The sequence below is a fragment of the Leptinotarsa decemlineata genome, unplaced genomic scaffold (assembly GCF_025532065.1).
Source record: "Leptinotarsa decemlineata unplaced genomic scaffold, Ldec_3_MD MMD2_tig00026361_RagTag_RagTag, whole genome shotgun sequence".
Classification (NCBI taxonomy): domain Eukaryota; kingdom Metazoa; phylum Arthropoda; class Insecta; order Coleoptera; family Chrysomelidae; genus Leptinotarsa; species Leptinotarsa decemlineata.
Genome location: NW_027412704.1, coordinates 1,495,107 through 1,517,492, shown reverse-complemented (window position 1 = coordinate 1,517,492; position 22,386 = coordinate 1,495,107). Strand labels below are relative to the sequence as shown.

Sequence of the window (22,386 nt, the reverse complement as noted above, 5' to 3'; positions counted from 1 at the left end):
GTATTTCCATGTCATGATTTCGCATGGAATCAACAATATCTGCATTTTTTGTGTTATTCTTTGGTATTTTAGTTAATAACCGAGAATGATACGAAGCGTTATCCATAACAATAACCAAGTTTGGAGGAATATTTAGGAGAAGCTGCTCACTGAACCAGGTTTCAAATGAAGCCGCAGTCATATCTTCGTGGTAATCAGCAGACGAATCTTTTATATTTTTGGCCGACAGAAGCAAAGCGTTAGGCTAATTGCACACACACCGATTTTGGACGGCCGATTTCATACCGGTCGTCCAAATTCCAATAGTGAACCACATATGGGAACGGGACCTTGCACACATATCGACGCCGATCACCGGTAGGTATGTGTGCAAGGTGGGGTTTCTACACCTTGAAGAAGGTGTGTTCAAAGCACAATACTTGGTTTCGTCTACCCAGCCATATTTGACAACATCATGGGTGTCAAACCAAGTTTCGTCGAGGTAGATTGTATGCCTGCTGGATTCTCGGTTGCTTTTCATTCGCCTCAAATATTCTTGTGGGAGTTGAACAATGCATGTCGATTCCATTATGACCATCAGATTGTTCAATTTTTCATATTTGAAACCACAAGACAATGAGACACCTCGTAGAGATTCTAAAGATTTATAATTGTAATCGGGAGAGTCGAGTAATTTATACCAAATCATTTCCAAGGTTAGTACTTCATTTTTTTGGTATATACCATAAATTGTTCGCCGAATCACATCTTTTGTAGCACCATCAACGTTTGCGAATTTTTTATTCCTTTGTTTTCGTTTCATTGCATGATCATTGACATTCCCTATTTTAATGACTCGAAGAACTGTCGAACGACATAGTTTCGTTAACTCGTATATTCTATTCATAATAGCATTCTGTGAAGTATGACAGTTTTCCTTCTTCAAGCATTCATGAATATTTAGAATTACTCACTGAACTTGAACCTGTAAATCCTTATTTTCAAAGTCCGGATCCTTGTCGATTGATACAGATTCCTCACACGTAATATCATCATTTGTTTCAAAAGGTCTCCAGAAAGCGATTTTCACAAAAATCGGTTTGAACGATGAGATTTGAACCTTTGGTGTAAAAGTTGAGAACTTTTTCTAGAGATCAATTACCCTAACACCAAACTGATATTTTTGCCCTCGACGCGCGTTGCGCTAACAAGGTTAGCATCTTCAGCATCTTGATTTTTCGATAATCAACTAGTGGAACCACTACCTTCAAATTAATTTGCCAACAATAGATTGAAAAGCGATCAATATTACCCTAACACCAAATTGATCAATATCAGTTTGGTGTTAGGGTAATTGATCTCTAGAAAAAGTTTTCAAAAATCGGTTTGCAAAACCACTCACTACTTCACCTAACCCCACGAACACACAACACTGATGAAGAAATATTGTGGAACGGACAAATAATTAGTATTCAGCCAGTCCAGCTAGCCGAGCCGTTATTGCTCATTTACATTTGATAGCACGTTTGGTAACTATCTGGGCGACTAGGGGCCACAGGCAAGAAATGTTTATGACTGTACCAGAGACGATTCGAACCTAAACGCACTGGTAGTATAAACACTTCCTATTTGCCGGGCAGTGATTATGAACACCCCTCGTAGTGCTCTTATTTTCATTGCCCTCCCAATTGGGAATGGATAGACTGTACCAACTAATTCTTTCTTTGTTATGAACAGTTATCAAGTTTCTGTATAATTAAAATTTAGGAAACCGTGATTATGCTAACCTTGAGGCGACATATCGTATTTAAAATATTACACTACCTAAATTGCAGTTGTTTAATAGTTGATTTCGGTGAATAAGTCATGTAGTGAAACATTTTGTATTCAACGTGATCCACACTTACCATGAGTTGGGCGACTACTAACATGGAAACCATAAATAGCAATGAAATTAAAGGGGATAAAATGAAAGAAGTTGTGTATGTACCTGACGGGGAGATCAATGAGACATTACAACTCAAACCTAAAGACGAACAGAAAAAAAACGATACATGGTTCTTATATCTTTCGGTGATAACTGGTAAGACATTCTCAACTGCTCAACCATTATACTCAGAGGTAATACGATGATAATAGTAAGAGGTATACTCTGTCCTTCTGAGCAATATAGTACTTCAAAACAATATAATGCATAGTGCACATGATCCCCCAGACGAGGCTGCTTGTACAGAGTCGCACTAAGGAGCGACCGATTTTTTTTCAATAATATGCGGCTGGTTGAAAGAAAACTTTTTAGGTGAAGTGTAGGGACACAAATCATCAGTTTCTTCAGCAACTCCAAAATACCGTACATGTACTCGCTACAGGAGTTAAAACGGAACTGAACACTCTAGCACTGTATCTTGAATTCCGCCAGCCGATTGCAGTTAAATCTGATTGGCCAGCGTGAGGACGCTCGTTTATTCTACCTAATAGATGCAAATGGGCGTGAAAATAATGCTTTGATCACGCAGACAAACAGACAAAGTAACTCTGTTTGGGTTACTTTGTCAGTTGGAGGAATGTAGTTTAGTATTAGCACAGATCTGGCCTCAGAATTGTTGGTGAAGAGAGCGTTTGCTACAAATATGCTAACAGATACGTTTTTTTTTCTCCTTCGTAATTGATAGAATTTTACGGAAATTGATAAACGTGGGTATTCTAAATTGTCTTTGGTTATTCTTGACCCAATCTCTGCATATATTAGCTTGGGTTGGGGACGTACCCGATAGGTATCCCAACCCACGGGTTCTTGACCCAATACTATGAAGGCTAACTATCAAATTTGGATCATCTACAAAATAGAATAATTTTGAAAATGAAGAAAACTATTAGAATAATTAACAAGTTTTGTTCAATTCAATGTCATGTGTTTTTATAGCTCTATATCTCAATGAATATTTATTTTACTGTATCATTGTATATACTGATAGAGTAGGAATTTTTAACGTTTGTTTGAAGGTGATTGACAATATTTCATGATGAATTTCACTAGTTCGGACTTCCATTGTCTACTATATAAAATGATTTGAAATCCCTGAAACAACTAAAAAAAGAAGAATTGAAAATGAATAGCTGAAAATAACAATTATATTAAGCAAAATAAACCTGAAATGAAATAATAGTGAAATAAAATACAAGTAAAAATAGAACAATTGAATGAATAAAGATAAAGAAATGAAAAAAGAAAATAAAAATAGAAAGTGGAGAGATTCCAAGTCACGTTAGTTCACGACGTTTCGATTGTTAGTATGTACAATCGTCTTCGGGTGATGACTGGACTGATTCCTCCGAGAGATGACTATTTATAGGTCGTTCGCGTACTTTCACTTATCCCCGCATTCCATTTTCCGCTCCACTGGTTCTGTGGGAGATGACCGTTTTGGCGGGAGTTGGCCATTTTTCGCTTGATGATGGGTTTCCATATGTTGCGTATTTCTACGCTGGCTTGGCTGAATACGTTGTTGGACAACATGTATGCGGCTTCCTTGAATTTTCTCCTGAACCAATGTTCCTCTCTGTGCAAGATCTCAGCTTGGGACCACTCGATGTTGTGTTGATGGGTCCAAACATGGTCTGCTATTCCTGATTTGCTGGTTTTCCCTCCCTGTGTGTATTTCTTGTGCTCGGCAATGCGAACATTCAATGGCCTCTTAGTTTCACCGATATAAGATTTTCCGCACTCACAAGGTATCCGGTAAATGCAATTCTTGGAATCGCAGTCCGCGTTTGGTGGCCTGGTTTTCGTGAGGCTGCTACGGATAGTGTTACCGGATCTGAAGCAGGTTCTGGTGTTGTACTTGGAACCAATTCTTCTTATCCTCTCCGATAATCCTCTGATGTAGGGAAGTGCAAGCACTGGTTGTGACGGCTTCTCTTCCTTGCGAGGCTCCTGCTGTCTTCTAGCCAAAGTCTTTTCTACCATCGCTTTGGAGTAGTCATTCCGTTGAAGATCATTTTTGATGATGTCTAGTTCCTTCTCGAGACCTTTCTTCATATTACAGAGCCCAAAAGCACGATCTAATAGAGTCTTGATGATTCCTCTTCTAGTCGATTGATGGTGGTTGGATTCGTGGTTCAGATACTGTCTCGTATGAGTGGGTTTTCGGTATACAGATGTTTCCCACTTCCCAGGATTTGGGTGCAGCATACAAAAATCTATAAAAATCAGCTATTAAAGTAAACAAAGTTTTGAAAAACATTTTTTTGTTGGCCTGTGTAATCGATTGAATGCATCTAACCTAAATCTTATTTTCAGCAAATTTTCTGATGTTCGCTGAAGGCTGTTCAATGGTTTGGACATCTCCAGTAATACCTCAATTGATTTCGAACGACTCGAATATCAACCCGCTAGGAGAACCAATAACAACCATAGAAATATCACTGTTAGGCGGAATACCTTCACTCTTCACAATAATTGGCACTCTACTATTTGGAAAACTACCAGACATCATCGGAAGAAAAAACACCTTACTCTGCGTATCACTAGGGATGTTCCTGTCCAACCTGGCTATGTCTTTCGGTACATATATCTATGTCTTCTTCGTTGGCAGAGCCATCGTACAGTTATGCTGTGGATTGGTGCTAGCAGTTGTTCCAATTTATCTGAATGAAGTTTGTGAAGACCATAATAGAGCGAAGCATGGGTGTCTCATGGTGTTCTTCATCCCTTTCGGAAGCCTTTACGCCTACCTTGTGGGTTCTGCAACCAGCGTCAGATGGTTCACTGCATTGTGTGGACTGCCTTTATTACCCCAAATGGTGAGTCTGGCTTTATTAGTTCCTGAGTCACCATTCTACACAGCTGCTAGAGGAGATAAAGCAACCACCATCAAGACATTGAGGAAATTGAGGAGGAACAAAAGCGACGATGAAATCGAACAGGATTATTTGAAAATCAAAACAACTTTGAATGCTCAAAGTAAAGCTGAAGCACGTGGGCTGAGAGATATTTTTGCAACCAAGGCTTTGAGAAAAGGTATCTTCATTGGCCTAGGAGTTTGCATGTGCCCACACATATCAGGGGCACCTGTTGTCCTGGCTTTCTTAGCCCCCATTTTCAACAACGCTGGTACGGAACTTTCTGGGAACTCAGTGGGAATTCTAGCCGGAGTTATCAAGCTTCTATTTTTCTTCATAACCGCTACTTTTGTGGGAAAGTTCGGTAGACGGCCGCTACTTCTCTTTTCTAGTTTTGGAGCAGCAGTACCTCTCACATTCCTAGGCGTGTACTTTTATCTTAACGAAAATAATGTCCCAATCGTGGATCATATCAGGTGGCTGCCGATTCTTTGCATATCGCTTTTCATCTGTGCTTACTCCTTGGGACTGGGTTCGATACCATTGACGATTTTGAGCGAGCTATTTCCTAACGATCTCAGATCCACTGCTACTAGTTTCGTTATGACGATTGTAAGTACTGTTATCTGTTCAATAATTACTTGCTTCCCCCTCATATCGAAGTATCTTGGTATACATTACTGTTTAGGTTTGTTCAGTGTCTGTTGTTTCTTAGACTTCGCTTTCATTTACTTATTTCTGCCAGAAACCAGAGGTAAAAGTCTTTTGGAGATTCAAAATCTGTTGAGTAAGTAAAGCAAAATGAAGAACAACATACAGGATGAGTCAGCAAGATTCACCTAATTTTTTTTGCAACCATATCAATAAAAACTATCTTTGAAAATTATTTTCTCGCATTTTGGGTGATTCACTGGGTGATAGAAATCAGCTCGGATCATGATAAAAAAAAACCTCAAAATGAACACCAGGGCGACAAAATATAAAAAAAAACAAATAGAAAGTTGAATTTCATGGAATGACTGGTATTGAAATGGAAATTTGATAAACAACTGATATAAAGCTACCTGAAGACGGTTCGCATTTAATTATTTTGATAATATTTCGTATATTTCAATAAATTCCATATTTTTGCATATAATTGTCAGTCTCAAGAACTGAATTTCAACGATTACAAAAACCTTACAGAAAGTGGCTTATTATCAGTTCCTGTACGATTATAATTCAATTCTCTTATCATAAATCCCACAAACTATAATTTGGAAATGAGGATATTTCTCCCGTTTCACCTGTTTCAAAACTTCAGACCGTTTAGATGTCATTCATTTTTGCAACTCTATATCTCAATGAATATTCATTCCATGTATAATGATCGGTAGGAAACTTTATACTTCATAAATTGATGCTCTCCATTTTCATCTGACTTTTTATTTTTTGCCTCTTTTCAGCTCATTACTATACAGGGTGTCCCACATAAAACTCCGCGGGAAAATATCTGAAAATTGAGACAGAATATCCATATTTCGTGAAGGCAGATGATTTTGATGTCAAAAGGTCCTCTTGTTTGCGAAGAGATCCAGCAATAGGCGTCATCCATTAGGGCGTCGCGACGCCGACGCCAAATTTTTTTAAGTAACCTAGATTTTCCGATTCGTTTTTGGATTCTGCATTGAATTCAGCTATTATAGCGCACTTGTAGTTTTCCTTCAATACTGATGAAACAAGGCAATTTTATTGCATATTATAAAAAGGGCCATGAATAAGTCAAAATGAATGCAATAATAAGAGTTTAGTAAAATGAATCCATCACTAATGATTTCATTATCTGTTCAATTTTATCTAGTTGTGTATTTCTGTACAAATTAAAATAAATGTTTCAAATTACCAGAAAATATGTTACTTTGACCATAACTCGACTAACATGACGATAACGGAATCAATTAGTGATAACAAGAATCATTTTAGTAAATGTTTGAATTGCCTCCCTTCACGTAGAATATACATATTTCATCTTTTCAATTAATTCCCGATTCGTGACAGCTAAAAGCGTCTCTCGAGTTATGGAAGCACTAACATTTGTGATACTATTTTTCAAATCCTCCACATTTTGTGGACATCGCATATAAACCAACAGAAAACTGAATACACTTTTGTCAAATCTGACAGGTCTTTTGACAGATCGATGAATACATTACTGCATTTATTTTTACTTATTCATGTCCCTCTTTATAATACGCAATTTTCAAGGAAAACTACGAAAGTGCCATATATGGCTGAATTCAGAATTTAATGCACAATTCAAAAACCAATTGAAAATACTGCGTTACCATTTAAAAAATTGGCGTCGGTGTCACGACGCCCTAACGGATGACGCTTAGTGCTGGATCTCTACGCAAATAAGAGGAACCTTTGACACCAAAATTATCTGCTTTCACGGAATATGGATATTCTTTTTCATTTTCCAGATATTTGCCCGCGGAGTTTTATATGGGACACCCTGTATGATGTCGTTGAGCCTTTTTTGGTCAATTTTTCTCTACGAATTCAAGTTGAACCACACCGCTGCCAAAACAGCCTGAAAAACTAACCAGGCAGTTGTCAATGATGGTGTTAATGAACGTACTGTTCAATGTACGTTCGTTCCGGGGATTTTAGTCTCGTAGATGAGCCTCGAACTGGTCGGCCTACAGTAATTCAGGACGAGCCGGCACTGGTCAATAGATGAGGTCCGAGCCTGCTTCACAACGACGCTCGTTCACACGTTTCACAAATAACCGTCCAAAAATGGAACGAATTGGGCGTAGAAGTTCTCCCTCATCCACCATACTTCCCAGACCTTCCGACAGGTGACTTTTATCTTTTCATGCTCACAGGTAGAATATTCGCCAATCAGGACCGGACAAAAACGACCTTCGTCAACTACATCAAGTCTCGACACAGTTTTTATGCTGACAGAGTCAATCGACTCATGTTGCGTTGGCGAAAGTCAATAAGCATCCACTGAAATGTTACAGTTTGAAGAAGACACATAAAAACCGACAAAACTTTCGAAAACACTCAATATGATTTCACAATACAGTGGCAGTAATGTATGCAATATTTGGTGTTTCTGGTGTCGTATTCGATTTATTTCAGAGAGATTATCGAAGCAGAAAGCGAAATTTTCTGTCCAGCAGGCACAAATCTGCTGGAACTGCAGTATTGTCTGTCAAAAAATTAAAACTAAAAAAAACCAAAATCTTGGTGACAACTATCAGTTCCATCCGGTAGCGGTTGCAACTTTTGGTGTTTATGGCCCGGAGTTTCTGTTATTCGTTCATGAACTAGGAAGGAAAATAAGCCAAGCAACGAAAGATTACCGTACCACTTCTTTTTTGATAGAAAGAACTATGTATTGCTATTCAACGTGGTAATGCTGCTTCGGTCTATTTTGAAACTATTCCTCCTTCACATAATTTTGATGAGATCATGCATTGCCCCCATTCAAGTATGGAACTGAAATCTCTTCTTCACTTGGAAGGATCGATCGCAGCTTGAGAAATGGTTCTGATACAGATTCTGTGATACATGTTCTTCCTTACGAGTCAGTAGGCAGTTGTCCTGAAAATCTTGGTAGGAAAATTGAATTAGATGTTTTGTGAAACACTTGCTACATGAATTGCATTTTTGCAAGTGTTGTTCATGACGAAGAATTTCAAGAACGAGGTTTTAACGATGACCAAGGACGGGAATGTTTTCTACTTATTTTCCAAACTCAAACAATTGTTCATGCAGTTGCAGTTCCGTAAGAATGTATCATGTTTCCCATCAACCGATTTCCTGGAGTCTTTGAAGTCCACTAAATACTCGTTGGGGTTCTTGTTGAATACTCTTCGTGAGCAAAACAGTAGTAGAATCAATACTCCTGACCGTTCTGGATTGAATGATTCCGTACAGTCTATCTCATCTTGTGTTTGTAAATCTTTTGCGTTTCCTAATATGCAAAGCTTGTTGTTAAATCATCTGAAAATGAAACTTTTAACGGGTAATAATCAACCGTATAATAACACCGATGATCTGCAAACATGACTCAACCTCTGACGGAAGCACCAAACTCTTACGAAGGTTCGAAATAGATGAACACTTCAATCTAGCAGACCACTATTATAATCTTCATGCAGTCATTGTTCACTGTGGTTCTGTCGTTGAATCTGATCATTATTACGCATTGGTCAAATACGAAACGGACTGATTTAAGTTTGACGATAGTCGTGTCACTAAGTGTTCTGGCGATGTCTTGAATTCATTGGAGCCTCTGGAGACACCCCACATTTTGTTTTATGGAGGATTCACCTGACCGGCACGGTCAAGATGTTGATGGTAAAAGTATCCATTGACGGTCATTTGTAGGGAACGTTTTTCCAGGAAGCTGGAGAGCCATACACAAAAAAGATTCAAAAAGCCATAGCATCGAAATTTTGCTAGCAAACTCGCATACCACACACGGTCAAAGGCCTTAGAAATATCAAGCGCAACAGCTCTTGGCTCTCCATGTTTCTCCATTGCGTTATTCCAATGAAGGTTGCCTGTTGATCTTTGTTCTAAAAGCCATATTGATGATCGCTCAAAATGTTGAAGCCTTCCAAATATTCTAGTTATTTGGAAGATTTTTATTGCCCTGTTTGGGAATAGGCCAAACTCTAGCAACCTTCCAACAAGAAGGAAAAACCCCTTCTTTGTAAGACAGGGTGAAAATTCTGCAAAATACTGGAGCGGGTTCTTTTGCGTACTATTTAAGTACGATGACGGGCACTATATCAGGACCAGACGCCTTGTTGATATTGAGCTGCTTCATAATTCGCTGAAAATCAACATTTATATTTGAGCATGTCGGGATTAATTTCGAAGAACTTCCAGAATGAGAAGCTGATCCTCAAAGTTATGAATCTTTCAGTGATTTAAAGGAGGAAAATTCAATAAACCGACGAACGAAAAATCCTAACTTCTGAGCTACAGGGTAGCTCTGAGCTACGGGAAGTATTCTCCAGTTCATTCGAAAAACTATTCCCATTCAGAAAAAAATTTTGAAACCAAAGTTGCTTAGAATTATTCAGTCTGTTTGTTTTTCGAAGATAACTGTTAATGAGCACTGTACTAGATTGGATTATCGGTAATTAGTGAAATAAATGAAAAATAATATGAATGGAGTACAAGAGTGATAATAAGTCTGAAATAAATTAAACTAGTTGCAGGTAGTTAACAACGTAGGTTAGGAAAAGGTGTTGCCAAGTTTAAAAAACCTGAAAGGGGAAGGAAAACTAATCATTACCCAATTTTGATACACAATTCATGTATTTGTTGAAAAAGTCATTATTTTCTTTATTTCACAGGTTTTATTTTGGTTTTGTTAGGTTTGTTCTATTTTCTCCCCACCACTATTGTGATTTGTTTGTCATTGAAAAGTATGTCTTCGTTTTTTAAACCTTTTTCCCAAAAATGCTTGAATATTCAACTCGCTAAGCCTATTCGAGAAAGAACTGAAATCAACTGATCGATATGAAGAATAATTTCTGAAATAATACAGTACGACCAAAGCACTGAGTTTTCTTCAATGAAAAAGTATCGATATCATAATTTTCAAATAGCTTCATTTATATATTTGTATGTGTGTAAATGTGTTTATATCTGTAGTATGTATACGTTAATTGTTCGTTTCGTCAACACGTATACACATTTATCCTTCATTATTATCTACCATTATTTTTTTTCATTGTTCCACGACAAGAATATGTTTTTGTGGATTATAACTCATATTTATTCATTCATATTTCATTTCATGATATGATACTATGTAAATTATGTACAAAAATATCATCAAAACTATTTACTTACCTACTTAAATTATTATGTAGTCTATAATTAAAACTGTGGTTTGTTCTAGTGATTAAATATATTATTGTTATTATTATATTATAGTTGTTTAATTGTTAATCAACGAGATCTATTGAAAAAATAGGGCAAATTTTCATTTTTCCCAAGAAATAATTATCTATTCAAGAATTTATTTTTTGTCCCCCAGAGTAGTAGGTACTTTAATCTTGTAGCCCTCAATCTCGAGAACAGGAAGAAACAGTCGCAAGGGGGCAAATCTGGAGGATATTGTGGCCGACGCATGAACAACTTGAAATTTTTACAAAAGATGGAGTATTGAAGATCACTACAGGAACCAAATTCCTAGGATATATTCCAGATGAGAAGTTATATTGGAGGATGCATATAGCAGCGATGAATGGAAAGCTATCTAGGCCATATATGCAATACAAACTATAAAAAAATGAAGTGGGTTCCAATGTAGCAAAGACTGTATATACCAGTTATCTCCAGAGTATAATTTCTTGAGGTATCGAATTTTGGAGAGATTCTGTATAGGTACAGCAACTCGGCATTCATTTTTCAAAAGGGAGCTATTTGTGCTCTTTTGGGACCCCGAAGCTCAGATTCATGTGAAGAACATTTCCTTGAGTTGAAAATATTTACACTGGCTAATATGCACATGTTATAGTCACTCTTTTGAATATGACTTTTGAAAAACACTTTATTTTCAAATAGAAACTTTACTTGAACAAATAATGGGAAATATCGTAACAAAGACAAATACAAAACTATAACGAATACGGATCAGACTCTAAATCAGTACTGGACACTCATTTGGCGTCTCAGGCTCCATTTATAATGTGTAGACAACGGTGTCAACAGTAGACGATGGGAAATAACAAAGGTATTGAGTTCTGCTGACTCTGCTGGCTTAAAATTGTATTTTTATAGATAATGTATAGAAAAAAATACGCGACGTGAGACTTGAGAGGGAGGTTTGAGTAGAATTTTCAACGGTTCCTAATTATTTTGCTTTATTGCAATTTTTGCATAGATCTCTAACTGAAGACATGTGGGTGAAATGAGTTTATCCATTATAAACGATCAAACAATATTTTTCTCTTTAATATATTAGTTTAGACAATTCATACTTGAAATTAACTTGATATTATACAGATATCTCTCATATCCATTCTGGAAATGTTTCAAAAACAAATCAAGTCAAGAAATTATGCATGCACTTCTGTGACAAAAATATACTCATAAAATGGCAACCTTGAGAACCTGATAGTTGCACAGAAACGTTAATATATGGTACTGCATTTCCAACATTCATTTCAATTTTGATTTAGTTGTCTAGTAGTGATATCAGCCAACAAAAAGAAACAGCAGAATCACCCAATCTCGAAAAATGGATAGAAATCTTAATGATATAGTTGGGGTGGTTTACTTTCCAAGTGGGGAAGCAGAAGAGACAGTACAGCTCAAACCAAAAGACAAGCAGAATAAAAGCGATACTTTGTTTTTATATTTTTCAGTCATTACTGGTAAGGAAACGATAACAAGTAATTATTTAATTCAATTTTTGCATATCATATTCTTTATAACATTATCATCTTTCGTTATTTTCAAGTCCAACATTTTTACAGATTGTAGAAGTAGAAGACTTCATTTTAGGAATCCTAATATACAATATTTAGTTATGCATATATGAATAATTTATATACGTAAATAATTTTAAAGTGCGTCATTTATTACAATTTTATATATTCTAATTATACTTTTTGAATAATTTTAAGGAATTTACATGTTTTATTTCATCAGGTACTTTATTGAAACTATCTAGACCTTTGAAGAACAATGAATTCATTCCACTCTTATAGATTGTTCAGGATCTATAAAATGTATTACATGTTCTTGTGTTTTATGAATGAATGACACTATTTCGGACGTAATATCTGCTAAGCTAGGCTGGTTGTATCCCACTCGTAATTTTGAAAATAAAAATCATGCTCAAATAATACAGTCTTTTGTGTACCGTCTGCCACTGTAGAGTATTCAACATAGATTCAATAGGGGTATACTGTTTGCATCTCAAAATGATTCTCATACCTCGATTTTGTAGTTTCTGCAACTGTCCCATTTGATTTTGGTTGAATAGATACATCAGTGTGGCACAGCAGTCAGAGTATGGCCTTATTATGCAGTTGTAACATGTCGATAAAGATTTTGAAATTCTAGAGAAAAAATACATTTTCTTACATATCTTTCTGATAGTATATTCGGCATTCTTATTCAAACTTAATTGACGGTCTATAATGAATTCTAGGTACTTCATTTCATTTACAATTGTGAGTTGATTATTGAATATGCTGATATTAACGTCGTTAGTATCAATCTTTCTTTGATTCGAATTTGTTGTAAAAATCATTGCCTTAGATTCGTTGATATTCAATTTGAGTTCATTCACTTGTAGATATAATTCAATGTTCCTTAAAGATATATTGATATCTTGTACAGCTTCTTTTAAATCACAGTTTTCCGTACAAACAAGAGTATGATCAGCAAATAAATTAATATGGTGTGAACCAGGTACATAGTTGATATCATTTATATAAATAATGAATAGCAGTGGCCCCAAAACACTACCTTGTGGTACACTTATGTCATTTATAATTTCATCTGACATTACATCACAAATTTTAGTCCTTTGACTTCTTTGCTCAAGATAACTATCCAATCAGTTTAAAGCTTTTCCAATTACACCATAAAACTTCAGTTTATTGATTTAAGTTTTCCTAATAATTGTTTCAAAGGCACGCTTGAAATCTAGAAATATAGCAACAATATATTCTTTGTCATCAATACTTTTTTTCCACTCTGTGACTGTTAGTTTGTGATGCTGTTTCGTATGAGTGATTCTTACGAAAACCAGACTGATTTTTGATGAATGAATTATTTTCTTCAAAATTCGTAACTAGTGTTTTATATACTGCCAGTTCCAGTACTTTTTCAAGCGTTGGAAGACTTTATTGGACGAAAATTACTTGCATTACTTGCATTATTTATTTTCGGAATTAGAGTCACTGTACTAACTTTGTACTGGTTTGGTTTCCAATTTTGTTTCATTGCAGTGATTGCAAATCTTTGCTGAGAATTGCCAATTCAGCAATTTTGCACGTACATGACGAAAGAATAATTATTCTAATAAATGGGAAAACATTTTAAAAATGAGTGTTTACATTACCTGTTTTATCAAAGTTAGTTTAGTTCCAGGTTGAGTTATTTTCGACAACAGTTAGCTTTTCGCAATAACTCGCTGACCTCATGGTATAAGTAATGTTTTTGATTCATCAGTCGATGATTCACTTAGTCCAAAAGTTCTTTCAAAATTAAAGTTCTTTAATTTTGTAGTCCCACTTCATGTCGCCCAAAATGTGTTTTCTATGACAATTGAAAAAGTAACCAAAAATTCTAACGTTTATTGTTTTGATCAAGTAGCCGAAATGGTTTACAACACTTACGTTTCTAACAACTTAACCATGCCACACAACCTCTTACGGCTCTGAGGAATGATTCTCTATAGCCTTCTACGACTCTAAAGAATAATTCCCTCCAGCTCTTTACAACTGTGAGGAATATATCAGATAGACCAGAGCTTCAGAAAGGATACACTTATCCTATCCTATTTATTGGACCCCACGGGACATATTTCGGTGTATCCTTTCCGAAGCTCTGGTATGTAGGTATATGTATAGTAGGGAGCAGCATTTAGGCCACATGTGTCCCATTGTATGTCCTCCTAGGTCATCGTCCATCCTGTCCTTTTCAGGAAGTTGGACAGGTCACTAGGAAACATCTTCTTTATATCGGCAGGTGGAAGCCAAGACTGGCCAAACACACACTCTCTTTGACAACCTTGAGGTATCTCACGGCGGCCTCCACGAAGGTTTTGGAAGGTGCAGCAAAATTACTGTCGTTGCGCGGCTTGGTCAAACTTCCTGGGCTTCCTCTAATGGAGGTGTTCAAGTGAGGGCGCTTTCCTGCAGGGGCAGCAGGTTCCTTGCCTTTATTCAAGGCGGAGATCTTGGCGCCCGCCACAGGAAGTGCCCTTGCTGTTGGAGGTGGAGTGGGGGAGGAGGAGGGTGCACTTATAGTTGCTGCCACTTCTACCTCTTTCGCTCTCTTTCTTCTTTCGGCCTCGGCACCGCAAATGCGCCACCTTTGTATTACATCACGAGGTGATTTGCTATGTCGAGCCTCATTTAGAGCGGTAGATTGGGGTGGACATATCTGTTCATCCCCAGCCACCGCTTCAGATTGAGGTGAGCACTTCTGTCCAGCCTCGAGATTGGTTTCTGTTGTGTCTGTTTGTTTCATATATGTGTGTTCCCACGAGTAGCAAGGGAAGAGTTGGTCACCTCTGGCGGAGCCCCGCATTACCAGAGGAAGGCTAATTACAATGAGGTTTCGTCCGGTTCCCCAAGGGGATCGTTCGTAACTGCATATCACCCTGCGGCCATTCAGCTGTCAGCACGATTCCTCAGACCTTAGCTTGGGTAGGATGGTCCCCGGTGGCATATTTCGTAATGGCTTTTGGGGAGTTTTAGTTCCCCTCACCCTACTTAATTCTGCCACTGACCAGGAGTCCCGCGATCCCATCCCATCCCTATAGAGAATCATTCCTCAGAGCCGTAGGGGGCTATGTGGCACTGCTTTCTCAGTGTCAAATGCTGATGCAATATAAAACCAACGCGTTCTTTTGATATCTTCTCACTTTTTGATCATTCAAAACGATTTTGTGTATTTCTGGTATGTTTTCTGGTGTTATTGCCTCATATAGACGTCCACTGCATTCTGCATCATCGGCGTCTCTACGACCACGTTTGAAGTCACCAAACCAACGTTTAATTGGTGTTTCTGGCAAACCGGAATCCTAATAATACTTTTCAAGACATTGCTCAGCTTGAACGATATGTTTTCTCGTCAAGAAGCAGTGTAAGATTGGAACACGAAATTGTTTTTGATATACTATTTTGAAAATAACAGAAGTAGCACCATAACTTACAAACTTATGAGGTTTGGAGGTTAGTACCAACTAAAGAAGCGGTGAATGCAAAAAGACCAACGCCACCTATGTGTTAATCCCGAGACTTCTCAGCCCATGTATTACATTGTAAAAATTTATAATAAACATCATGAATACTTCATTTCTATTTCTTCAGGCTCCTTGACCCGATATTTCATTTTCAGCTGATATTCTGATATTTGTGAAAGGCTGCTCCATTGTCTGGACTTCTCCGGTAATCCCTCAGCTCATGTCAAACAACTCGGATGTCAACCCTTTGAACGAACCAATAACCACCGCAGAGATTTCTCTGCTAGCAGGACTGACTGCACTTTCCTTAGTACTAGGTACCTTATTATTCGGGAAACTACCAGACACCCTTGGAAGAAAGAATACCTTACTGAGCATATCGATGATGATTCTCATAACAAATCTAGTGATGGTCTTTTTTGGAATCCACGTATACGTCTACATCATTTGCCGGTCCATCCAGCAATTGGGATACGGGTTGCTGCTAGCGAGCCTACCCATCTATGTAAATGAAATTACTGAAGACCACAACAGAGCAAAGTACGGGTGCCTGACGATGTTCTTCCTGCCCTTGGGAAATCTGTACGGTTACCTTGTGGGTCCTCTAACAAGCGTGAAATGGTTCACTTTCCTGAATGCTGCGCCTTTGATACCACAGATGATACTCTTCCACTTACTAGTCCCAGAGTCCCCCATTCACACAGCTGCTAAGGGTGACAGAGTAACAACTATAAGAACTTTGAAGAAACTGAGGGGCAACAAAAGTGAAGAGGAAATCCTCCAGGACTACGTGAAGATTCAGGAAAGTTTGAAGTCTGGAAGTAGAGATTCTAGTGTGGGTGGCTTGAAGAAACTATTTGGATCTCGGGGTTCCAGAATGGGAGTTCTAATTGGGTTCGGAGTGTGCCTCAGTCAGCACGTGTCAGGAGTTCCTGTTGTCATGTCTTTTTTGGCACCCATATTCAATGAGGCCAATACTAGTCTGTCTGGTAATGAAGTTGGGATGCTGGTTGGAGCAGTAAAACTGGTTTTTTTCTTCATAACAGCTGCAGTTGTAGGAAGATTCGGTAGAAGACCTTTAGTACTGATATCCTGTATGGGCACTGCAGTGTCCCTGGTTTTCATTACAGTGTATTTTTATCTGAACGCAACCAACGCACCGATAGTTCAAAGTATCAGATGGCTGCCATTAGTCTCCATATTGGTGTACATATCCTTCTATTCTCTGGGACTGGGATCGATACCGTGCTCTCTCTTGAGCGAGTTGTTTCCCAGCGATATCAGAGCCACGGGATCCTGCTTCGTTATGACCATCGTTGGAGTTTTTATAATTATTATAGTATCTTCTTTCCCTCTTTTATCTGTGAGTTTGGGCGTACATTTCTGCACGGGAATGTATAGTGCTGGTAGCTTTGTATGTTTTGCCTTCATGTATTTCCTGTTACCTGAAACCAGGGGAAAAAGTTTCCTAGAGATTCAACATATACTGAGTAAGATATCTGGTAAACATTCAATGACTGATGTAGAATAAATTGTGACTTGTGTACTGTTTGACTAGAATTGGAAAAAATATAAATATATTGGTATACTTTGAACTGTAACATCTCAGTGAATACTAGATTATAATTTGGAATGAGTGCAATCTGAATGAGTCTCCTTTTACCGTGAGCACAGAAATTCAGTGATCGGGATTCGATGAAGTCGAAGAAGTCACTTTTTAGACAATAGGACTCTGCTGGTCATCACAAACGGTGCGTCAGCTCTCATATGGTTTTTGATGGTTTGCAATGTATTGGAAAGGTCAAAAAGCTCTAAAGATGGATTCCCCATGATTCGAACGATCGACCGAATTCGTCACGTTTCGAAGTCTGTTCTTTTTTGCATTCGCGTAACCAAAATGATCCGTTTTCAGATCAGTTCGTCAGGTGTGATGAAAAGTGGATCATCTACAACAACAGAAGACGTTTAGGACAGCGGTTGTACACCGATGACCTATCCAGACACATTTCAAAGGCGAAAACCCACCAAAGAGACCATGGTTATTGAATGAGAATTATGCATAATACTATTTCTCAAGGCATTGTCATCGGCAACTAAAGTCGCATAAACAAGCGATTTGAGATATCCCCTGAAGAAATACTCCAGACGATTCAAGTCTGGAGATGTAGGTGGCCATTGTAGAGGCCTTGATTCAACGTTATGATGAATCAAGGGGTAAGAAAATGTGGCCCTATGAGATGATAATTCAAAATTTACAGTTCTGGTGTTCAAGAAAAGTGCTTGTTCAGAATTTATTATACATCAAAGATTCCAGTTCTACTTTTCATTGATAGCTCATTCATGTCTGCTATAAGGCTCGTTTATTTCATGGGGAATTTACTTGGTAGCCTTCAGTGAAAACAAACGAAAATCAAGGTAAAATGTAAAAATATACAGGGTGTTCTCTTGGAAAAAGGAAGTTTGTACCGGCTTCTGGTATAAGTGGTATTGTAAAAACGTCATTATTTCCATACGAGGTATGGTTGTATAAATATCTTGATTTCTGACCGGGATATTATAAGCTTATATCGTCATAGTTACGCTATCAATAAAGAGGGTCATAACTCCCTTGGGACATTATAGATTTTATAATTCCCTCTACCTTTCACAAGTAAAAATAAATAGAAATGAAAACTGAACCATATTTTATTTATTCACGTCATTACAAATAATAAATGTACAATTTTGAAATGTTCCCTGAAAATTACTTCCGCCACTGGAAACAATTTCTTCTTTTGTATGGCTGGAGCTTCTGTTTACTACAGTCGAGGTACCTGCCTCTTCTGATGACAAAGTAGACAACATACGCGCCGTTTTATTTCTCAATTCGATGCTATCCTCCAAATACCCCTCCGCCACCGTGGAACTTTTCCAACCTCCGTGTCTTTTTAAGTTAGTCATAGTTGCTCCTGCATTGGCTAGAGCAGTAGCAGAAGTGCGACGAAGGCAATGTCCCGTATAGGAAGATGAGTTTGGCAATCCTAAATACATTGCGATTTTGCTGGGGATTTTCCCAAACATGTTTTTTCCAATTGGCTGAGATGTACATTTATTTTGTCGGAAGCTCAAAAAAAATCGTTCAATACCTTTAGGACGCAAAGACATATAAAGTCTTAATAAAGGCAAAGCGGAGAACTCTTTTTCATCCACAACTGTAAATTTCTTCGATACACCAGTTTTACTTTCCGGTACGTTCACTACCATAACGGAATTCCGGTCCTCTATATCCGATATCTTCATATTCAAAAGTTCCTGACTTCTGCATCCACCAAAATAACCCATAATCAAAACAACCTATAACAAAAAAAAGGAAATAAATACACACAAAAAGGAAAATAAGAAAAAAATTACCTTATGCAATAAATGAATATCATTAGGAGCGTCCTTTAGGAATCTGATAACATCTTTAGGAGATAAAACAGCAGACTTTTTCGGCTTATAACTCTTACTCTTCCGTTTCAAAAAAGCCTGTAGTTCATTGAACTTGGTGATATCTCGTTTCTCATGTATAGTCACCATCGATTTTAGCATTGACCATTTAGTCCATAAAGAATTCGGACTATACGTTTCTGATTGAAACGAATAAACACAATTACTACCAAATCTACCAAAAAACATAGAAAATTCCTTACCAGTTCTTGAAAATATGCCAGAAATACAGTTTCAGTGACATCTTTTGGCATAACATTTTTCCGTGTCAGCCAGTCCAGATATATCTTGTATTCTTTTTGGTATACGGCTTCACTTTTCGATGGAATTAATGATTCTCTTGCTTGTTCAGCTTTTTTCAAAATATCCTCCATTATATTTGGGGTAGAAAACACGTTTTCACCGCAAACACAGTTTGATAACAAAGTTCTGTTTATAAACAAGTAACATAGCAACAACCTAGCAACAAGAAAACTCTACTATAATCAATGGTACCTGATTCAAATATACCGGGAAGGTAATGAATTGGTACATTTTTCCGTTTCAAAAATGAACAAAATTTTATTGAAATCGGTCAGAAATAAAATTATCTATGTACCACGGGAATTAATGAGCCTTAATAACCTCAGGCAATTGCTGTCCCTCGGGCCAGAGGCCCTCGGGACGCAAACTTTGCCATCGGTAATTAAGGCCCTCCTAATTCCCTTGATACATAAATAACTATTGATACACCCCATTCATATATTTGTTTATATTTTTCTGTTCATTTCATTTTTGAAAGTTAATAATTATCACACACTATTTGAATAAATATAATTATTTTTGTTGCAACAAATTTTTTTCTGTGAGAAATTCCTACTGTCTAGAACTGGGAGCCTGCCACATGTGCGAACTGTGCAAAAAATAAGATGAATGTTTGAATTTTGCGCGCTACATACATTCGATCAGGGATTTTTATATTTCACATTGATACACCCGTCCCGAATATATGTTTGGAGTTTCAGCTCTTTGGTATATTTAGTTTGTTAGTGGGAGGCATAGGAATTAAAAGTGTTTTGCGTTTTCAGCCATTTTCTGTTATCTAGAGTAATTGATCAAAATTTTTTATCAATTATTTTGTGAAAAGTTGTCTGAAGTGCTCAAAAACACTAACAGCCTCTGAAAATCTAGCTGTATTGAAAAACCGTGATCAAAAGGTAATTTTCAAATGTAACCGCATGTCTTTCAGTTGCCTCCTTAATATAATATACCTAATATAATATATACTATAATAAAATATAATATAATATAATATAATATAATATAATATAATATAATATAATATAATATAATATAATATAACGTAACATAACATAATATGATATAATATATATAATATTTTCTGTATCAAGTTTTAACCAAACGTTTTTTTTTTCAGTCAACTTGTTGATTTTCGTGAAAGGTTGTTCCATTGTCTGGACCTCTCCCGTCATCCCTCAATTGATGTCAAACAGTTCAGATGTTAATCCACTCAGCGAACCAATAACAAGTGGTCAGATTTCCATGTTAGGCGGAATACCTTCAATCTTCCTAGTTCTGGGCACACTTCTTTTTGGAGAAGTGCCAGATATTATTGGAAGAAAGAATACCTTGATAAGCATATCCTTTCTGTTCCTTTTGTCCAATTTGGTGATGGCCTTGATCGGAAGCAACTTTTATGTCTATATTGTCGGAAGGTCAGCCGTAAAGTTGGGATTTGGGTTCTTACTGACTGTTCTACCGATTTATATAAACGAAATTTGCGAGGACCACAACAGGGCGAAGCATGGATGCCTGATGATGTTCTTCTTGCCCCTGGGAAGTCTCTATGCCTACCTTGTTGGACCCGTGACCAGTGTCAGGTGGTTTACTCTCCTATGCGCAGCGCCCTTGGTTCCACAAGTAATGATTTTGATATTTGTGATTCCTGAGTCCCCAATTCATACATGTGCCAGGGGAGACAAAGCAGAGACCATCAAGACGTTGAAGAAACTGAGGAGTAATAAAAGCCCTGGAGATATTATGCAAGACTATTTGGAGATAGAGGCCACTCTGAAGACTAGGGATAAAGTTGTGGGCGGAACTCTAAGAAAACTCTTCGAAACTCGGGCTTCGAGGATGGGGACTCTCATTGGGTTTGTGGTGTGCCTCACGACTCATATCGCAGGAGTTCCCGTTGTAATGTCCTACTTGGCACCCATATTCAATGATGCCAATACGAATCTTTCTGGAAATCAAGTAGCTATCTTTGTAGGGGTGGTAAAATTGATTTTTTCCTTCATTACAGTAGCTGCTGTAGGAAACTTTGGTAGAAGACCTCTTCTACTCATCTCCTGCATGGGGACAGTGGGGTCTCTTGTCTTCCTTGGAGTTTATTTTTATCTGAATGCAGCAAGTGCGACAATCGTTGATGGTATCAGATGGTTGCCAATAGTAGCGATATTGTTTTATATCTCTTTCTATTCCTTGGGAATGGGATCGATTCCGCTATCTCTCTTGAGTGAGCTGTTTCCTAATGATATCAGATCCACTGGTTCTTGCTTCGTTATGACAGTTGAGGGTATTTTTATGATTATTATAGTCACTCTGTTTCCTCTCTTGTCAGAGTCTCTGGGCGTACATTATTGTATGGGAATGTTTGGTGTTGGATGCTTGCTCTGTTTTGTTTTCATGTACTTCTATTTGCCAGAGACCAGAGGTAAAAGTTTCTTAGAAATCCAAGATCTATTGAATAAGTGACTGATATAATAATCTACTCAAGTATATTAAATCTGTGAAGCACTATACAGGCTGATTCACGGTGGATGGCACATTAGACGTTTCTGGTGAACCAGACAACGGATCACTTTGAAAATTTAATGGAGGGCATATTCGGACATTCTCTAGCCAACTAAAATATTTTCGACAATGCGGTGTTGCCGCTTCTATTAGAAAGCAGTAGCAACTTTGATTTTTCAAATGGAATACTCTGTATATAATATTATTTTTGGAATCTCCAACAATTGCCCGACATCTTTTCTTGATATTTTCCTTTACCTATCTGATACCGTTTTCGAAATAAAAATTAATTTCAATTTTTTTCTTCGAAAATCATGACTTCTAAAAATGCCGATATCTTTTAGTTAAGAAGT

The 22,386-nt window shown here is 37.4% G+C and overlaps 1 protein-coding gene across 7 annotated transcripts; it reads left to right on the top strand.

The window, feature by feature from the left end:
* Positions 1-1,806: 1,806 nt before the first annotated feature.
* Positions 1,807-22,159, top strand: LOC111514826 (facilitated trehalose transporter Tret1-2 homolog). Of its 7 annotated transcripts, none has more exons than XR_012467971.1 (3): positions 1,807-2,062; positions 4,280-8,922; positions 9,464-10,765. XR_012467971.1 is itself a non-coding variant. In XM_074185043.1 (3 exons), the coding sequence occupies exons 1-3, from the start codon at positions 1,888-1,890 to the stop codon at positions 20,664-20,666; spliced, it is 1,341 nt and encodes a 446-aa protein (XP_074041144.1). In that variant the 5' UTR covers positions 1,807-1,887; the 3' UTR covers positions 20,667-20,780. The 7 variants fall into 7 exon arrangements, 6 of the variants coding, with proteins under 6 accessions (XP_074041144.1, XP_023026835.2, XP_074041143.1 ...); XM_074185043.1 differs by lacking the exon at positions 9,464-10,765 and adding an exon at positions 20,655-20,780 and having other exon boundaries at positions 4,280-5,433; XM_023171067.2 differs by lacking the exon at positions 9,464-10,765 and adding an exon at positions 15,925-16,072 and having other exon boundaries at positions 4,280-5,433.
* The last annotated feature ends 227 nt before the right edge of the window (positions 22,160-22,386 follow it).

Excerpts from the sequence above, each read along its gene's own strand:
- LOC111514826 (XM_074185039.1), top strand. The coding sequence starts at position 12,083 with ATGGATAGAAATCTTAATGATATAGTTGGGGTGGTTTACTTTCCAAGT. Across the intron at positions 12,219-15,924 it reads ATATTTTTCAGTCATTACTG|CTGATATTCTGATATTTGTG; the intron begins GTAAGGAAACGA and ends TTTCATTTTCAG.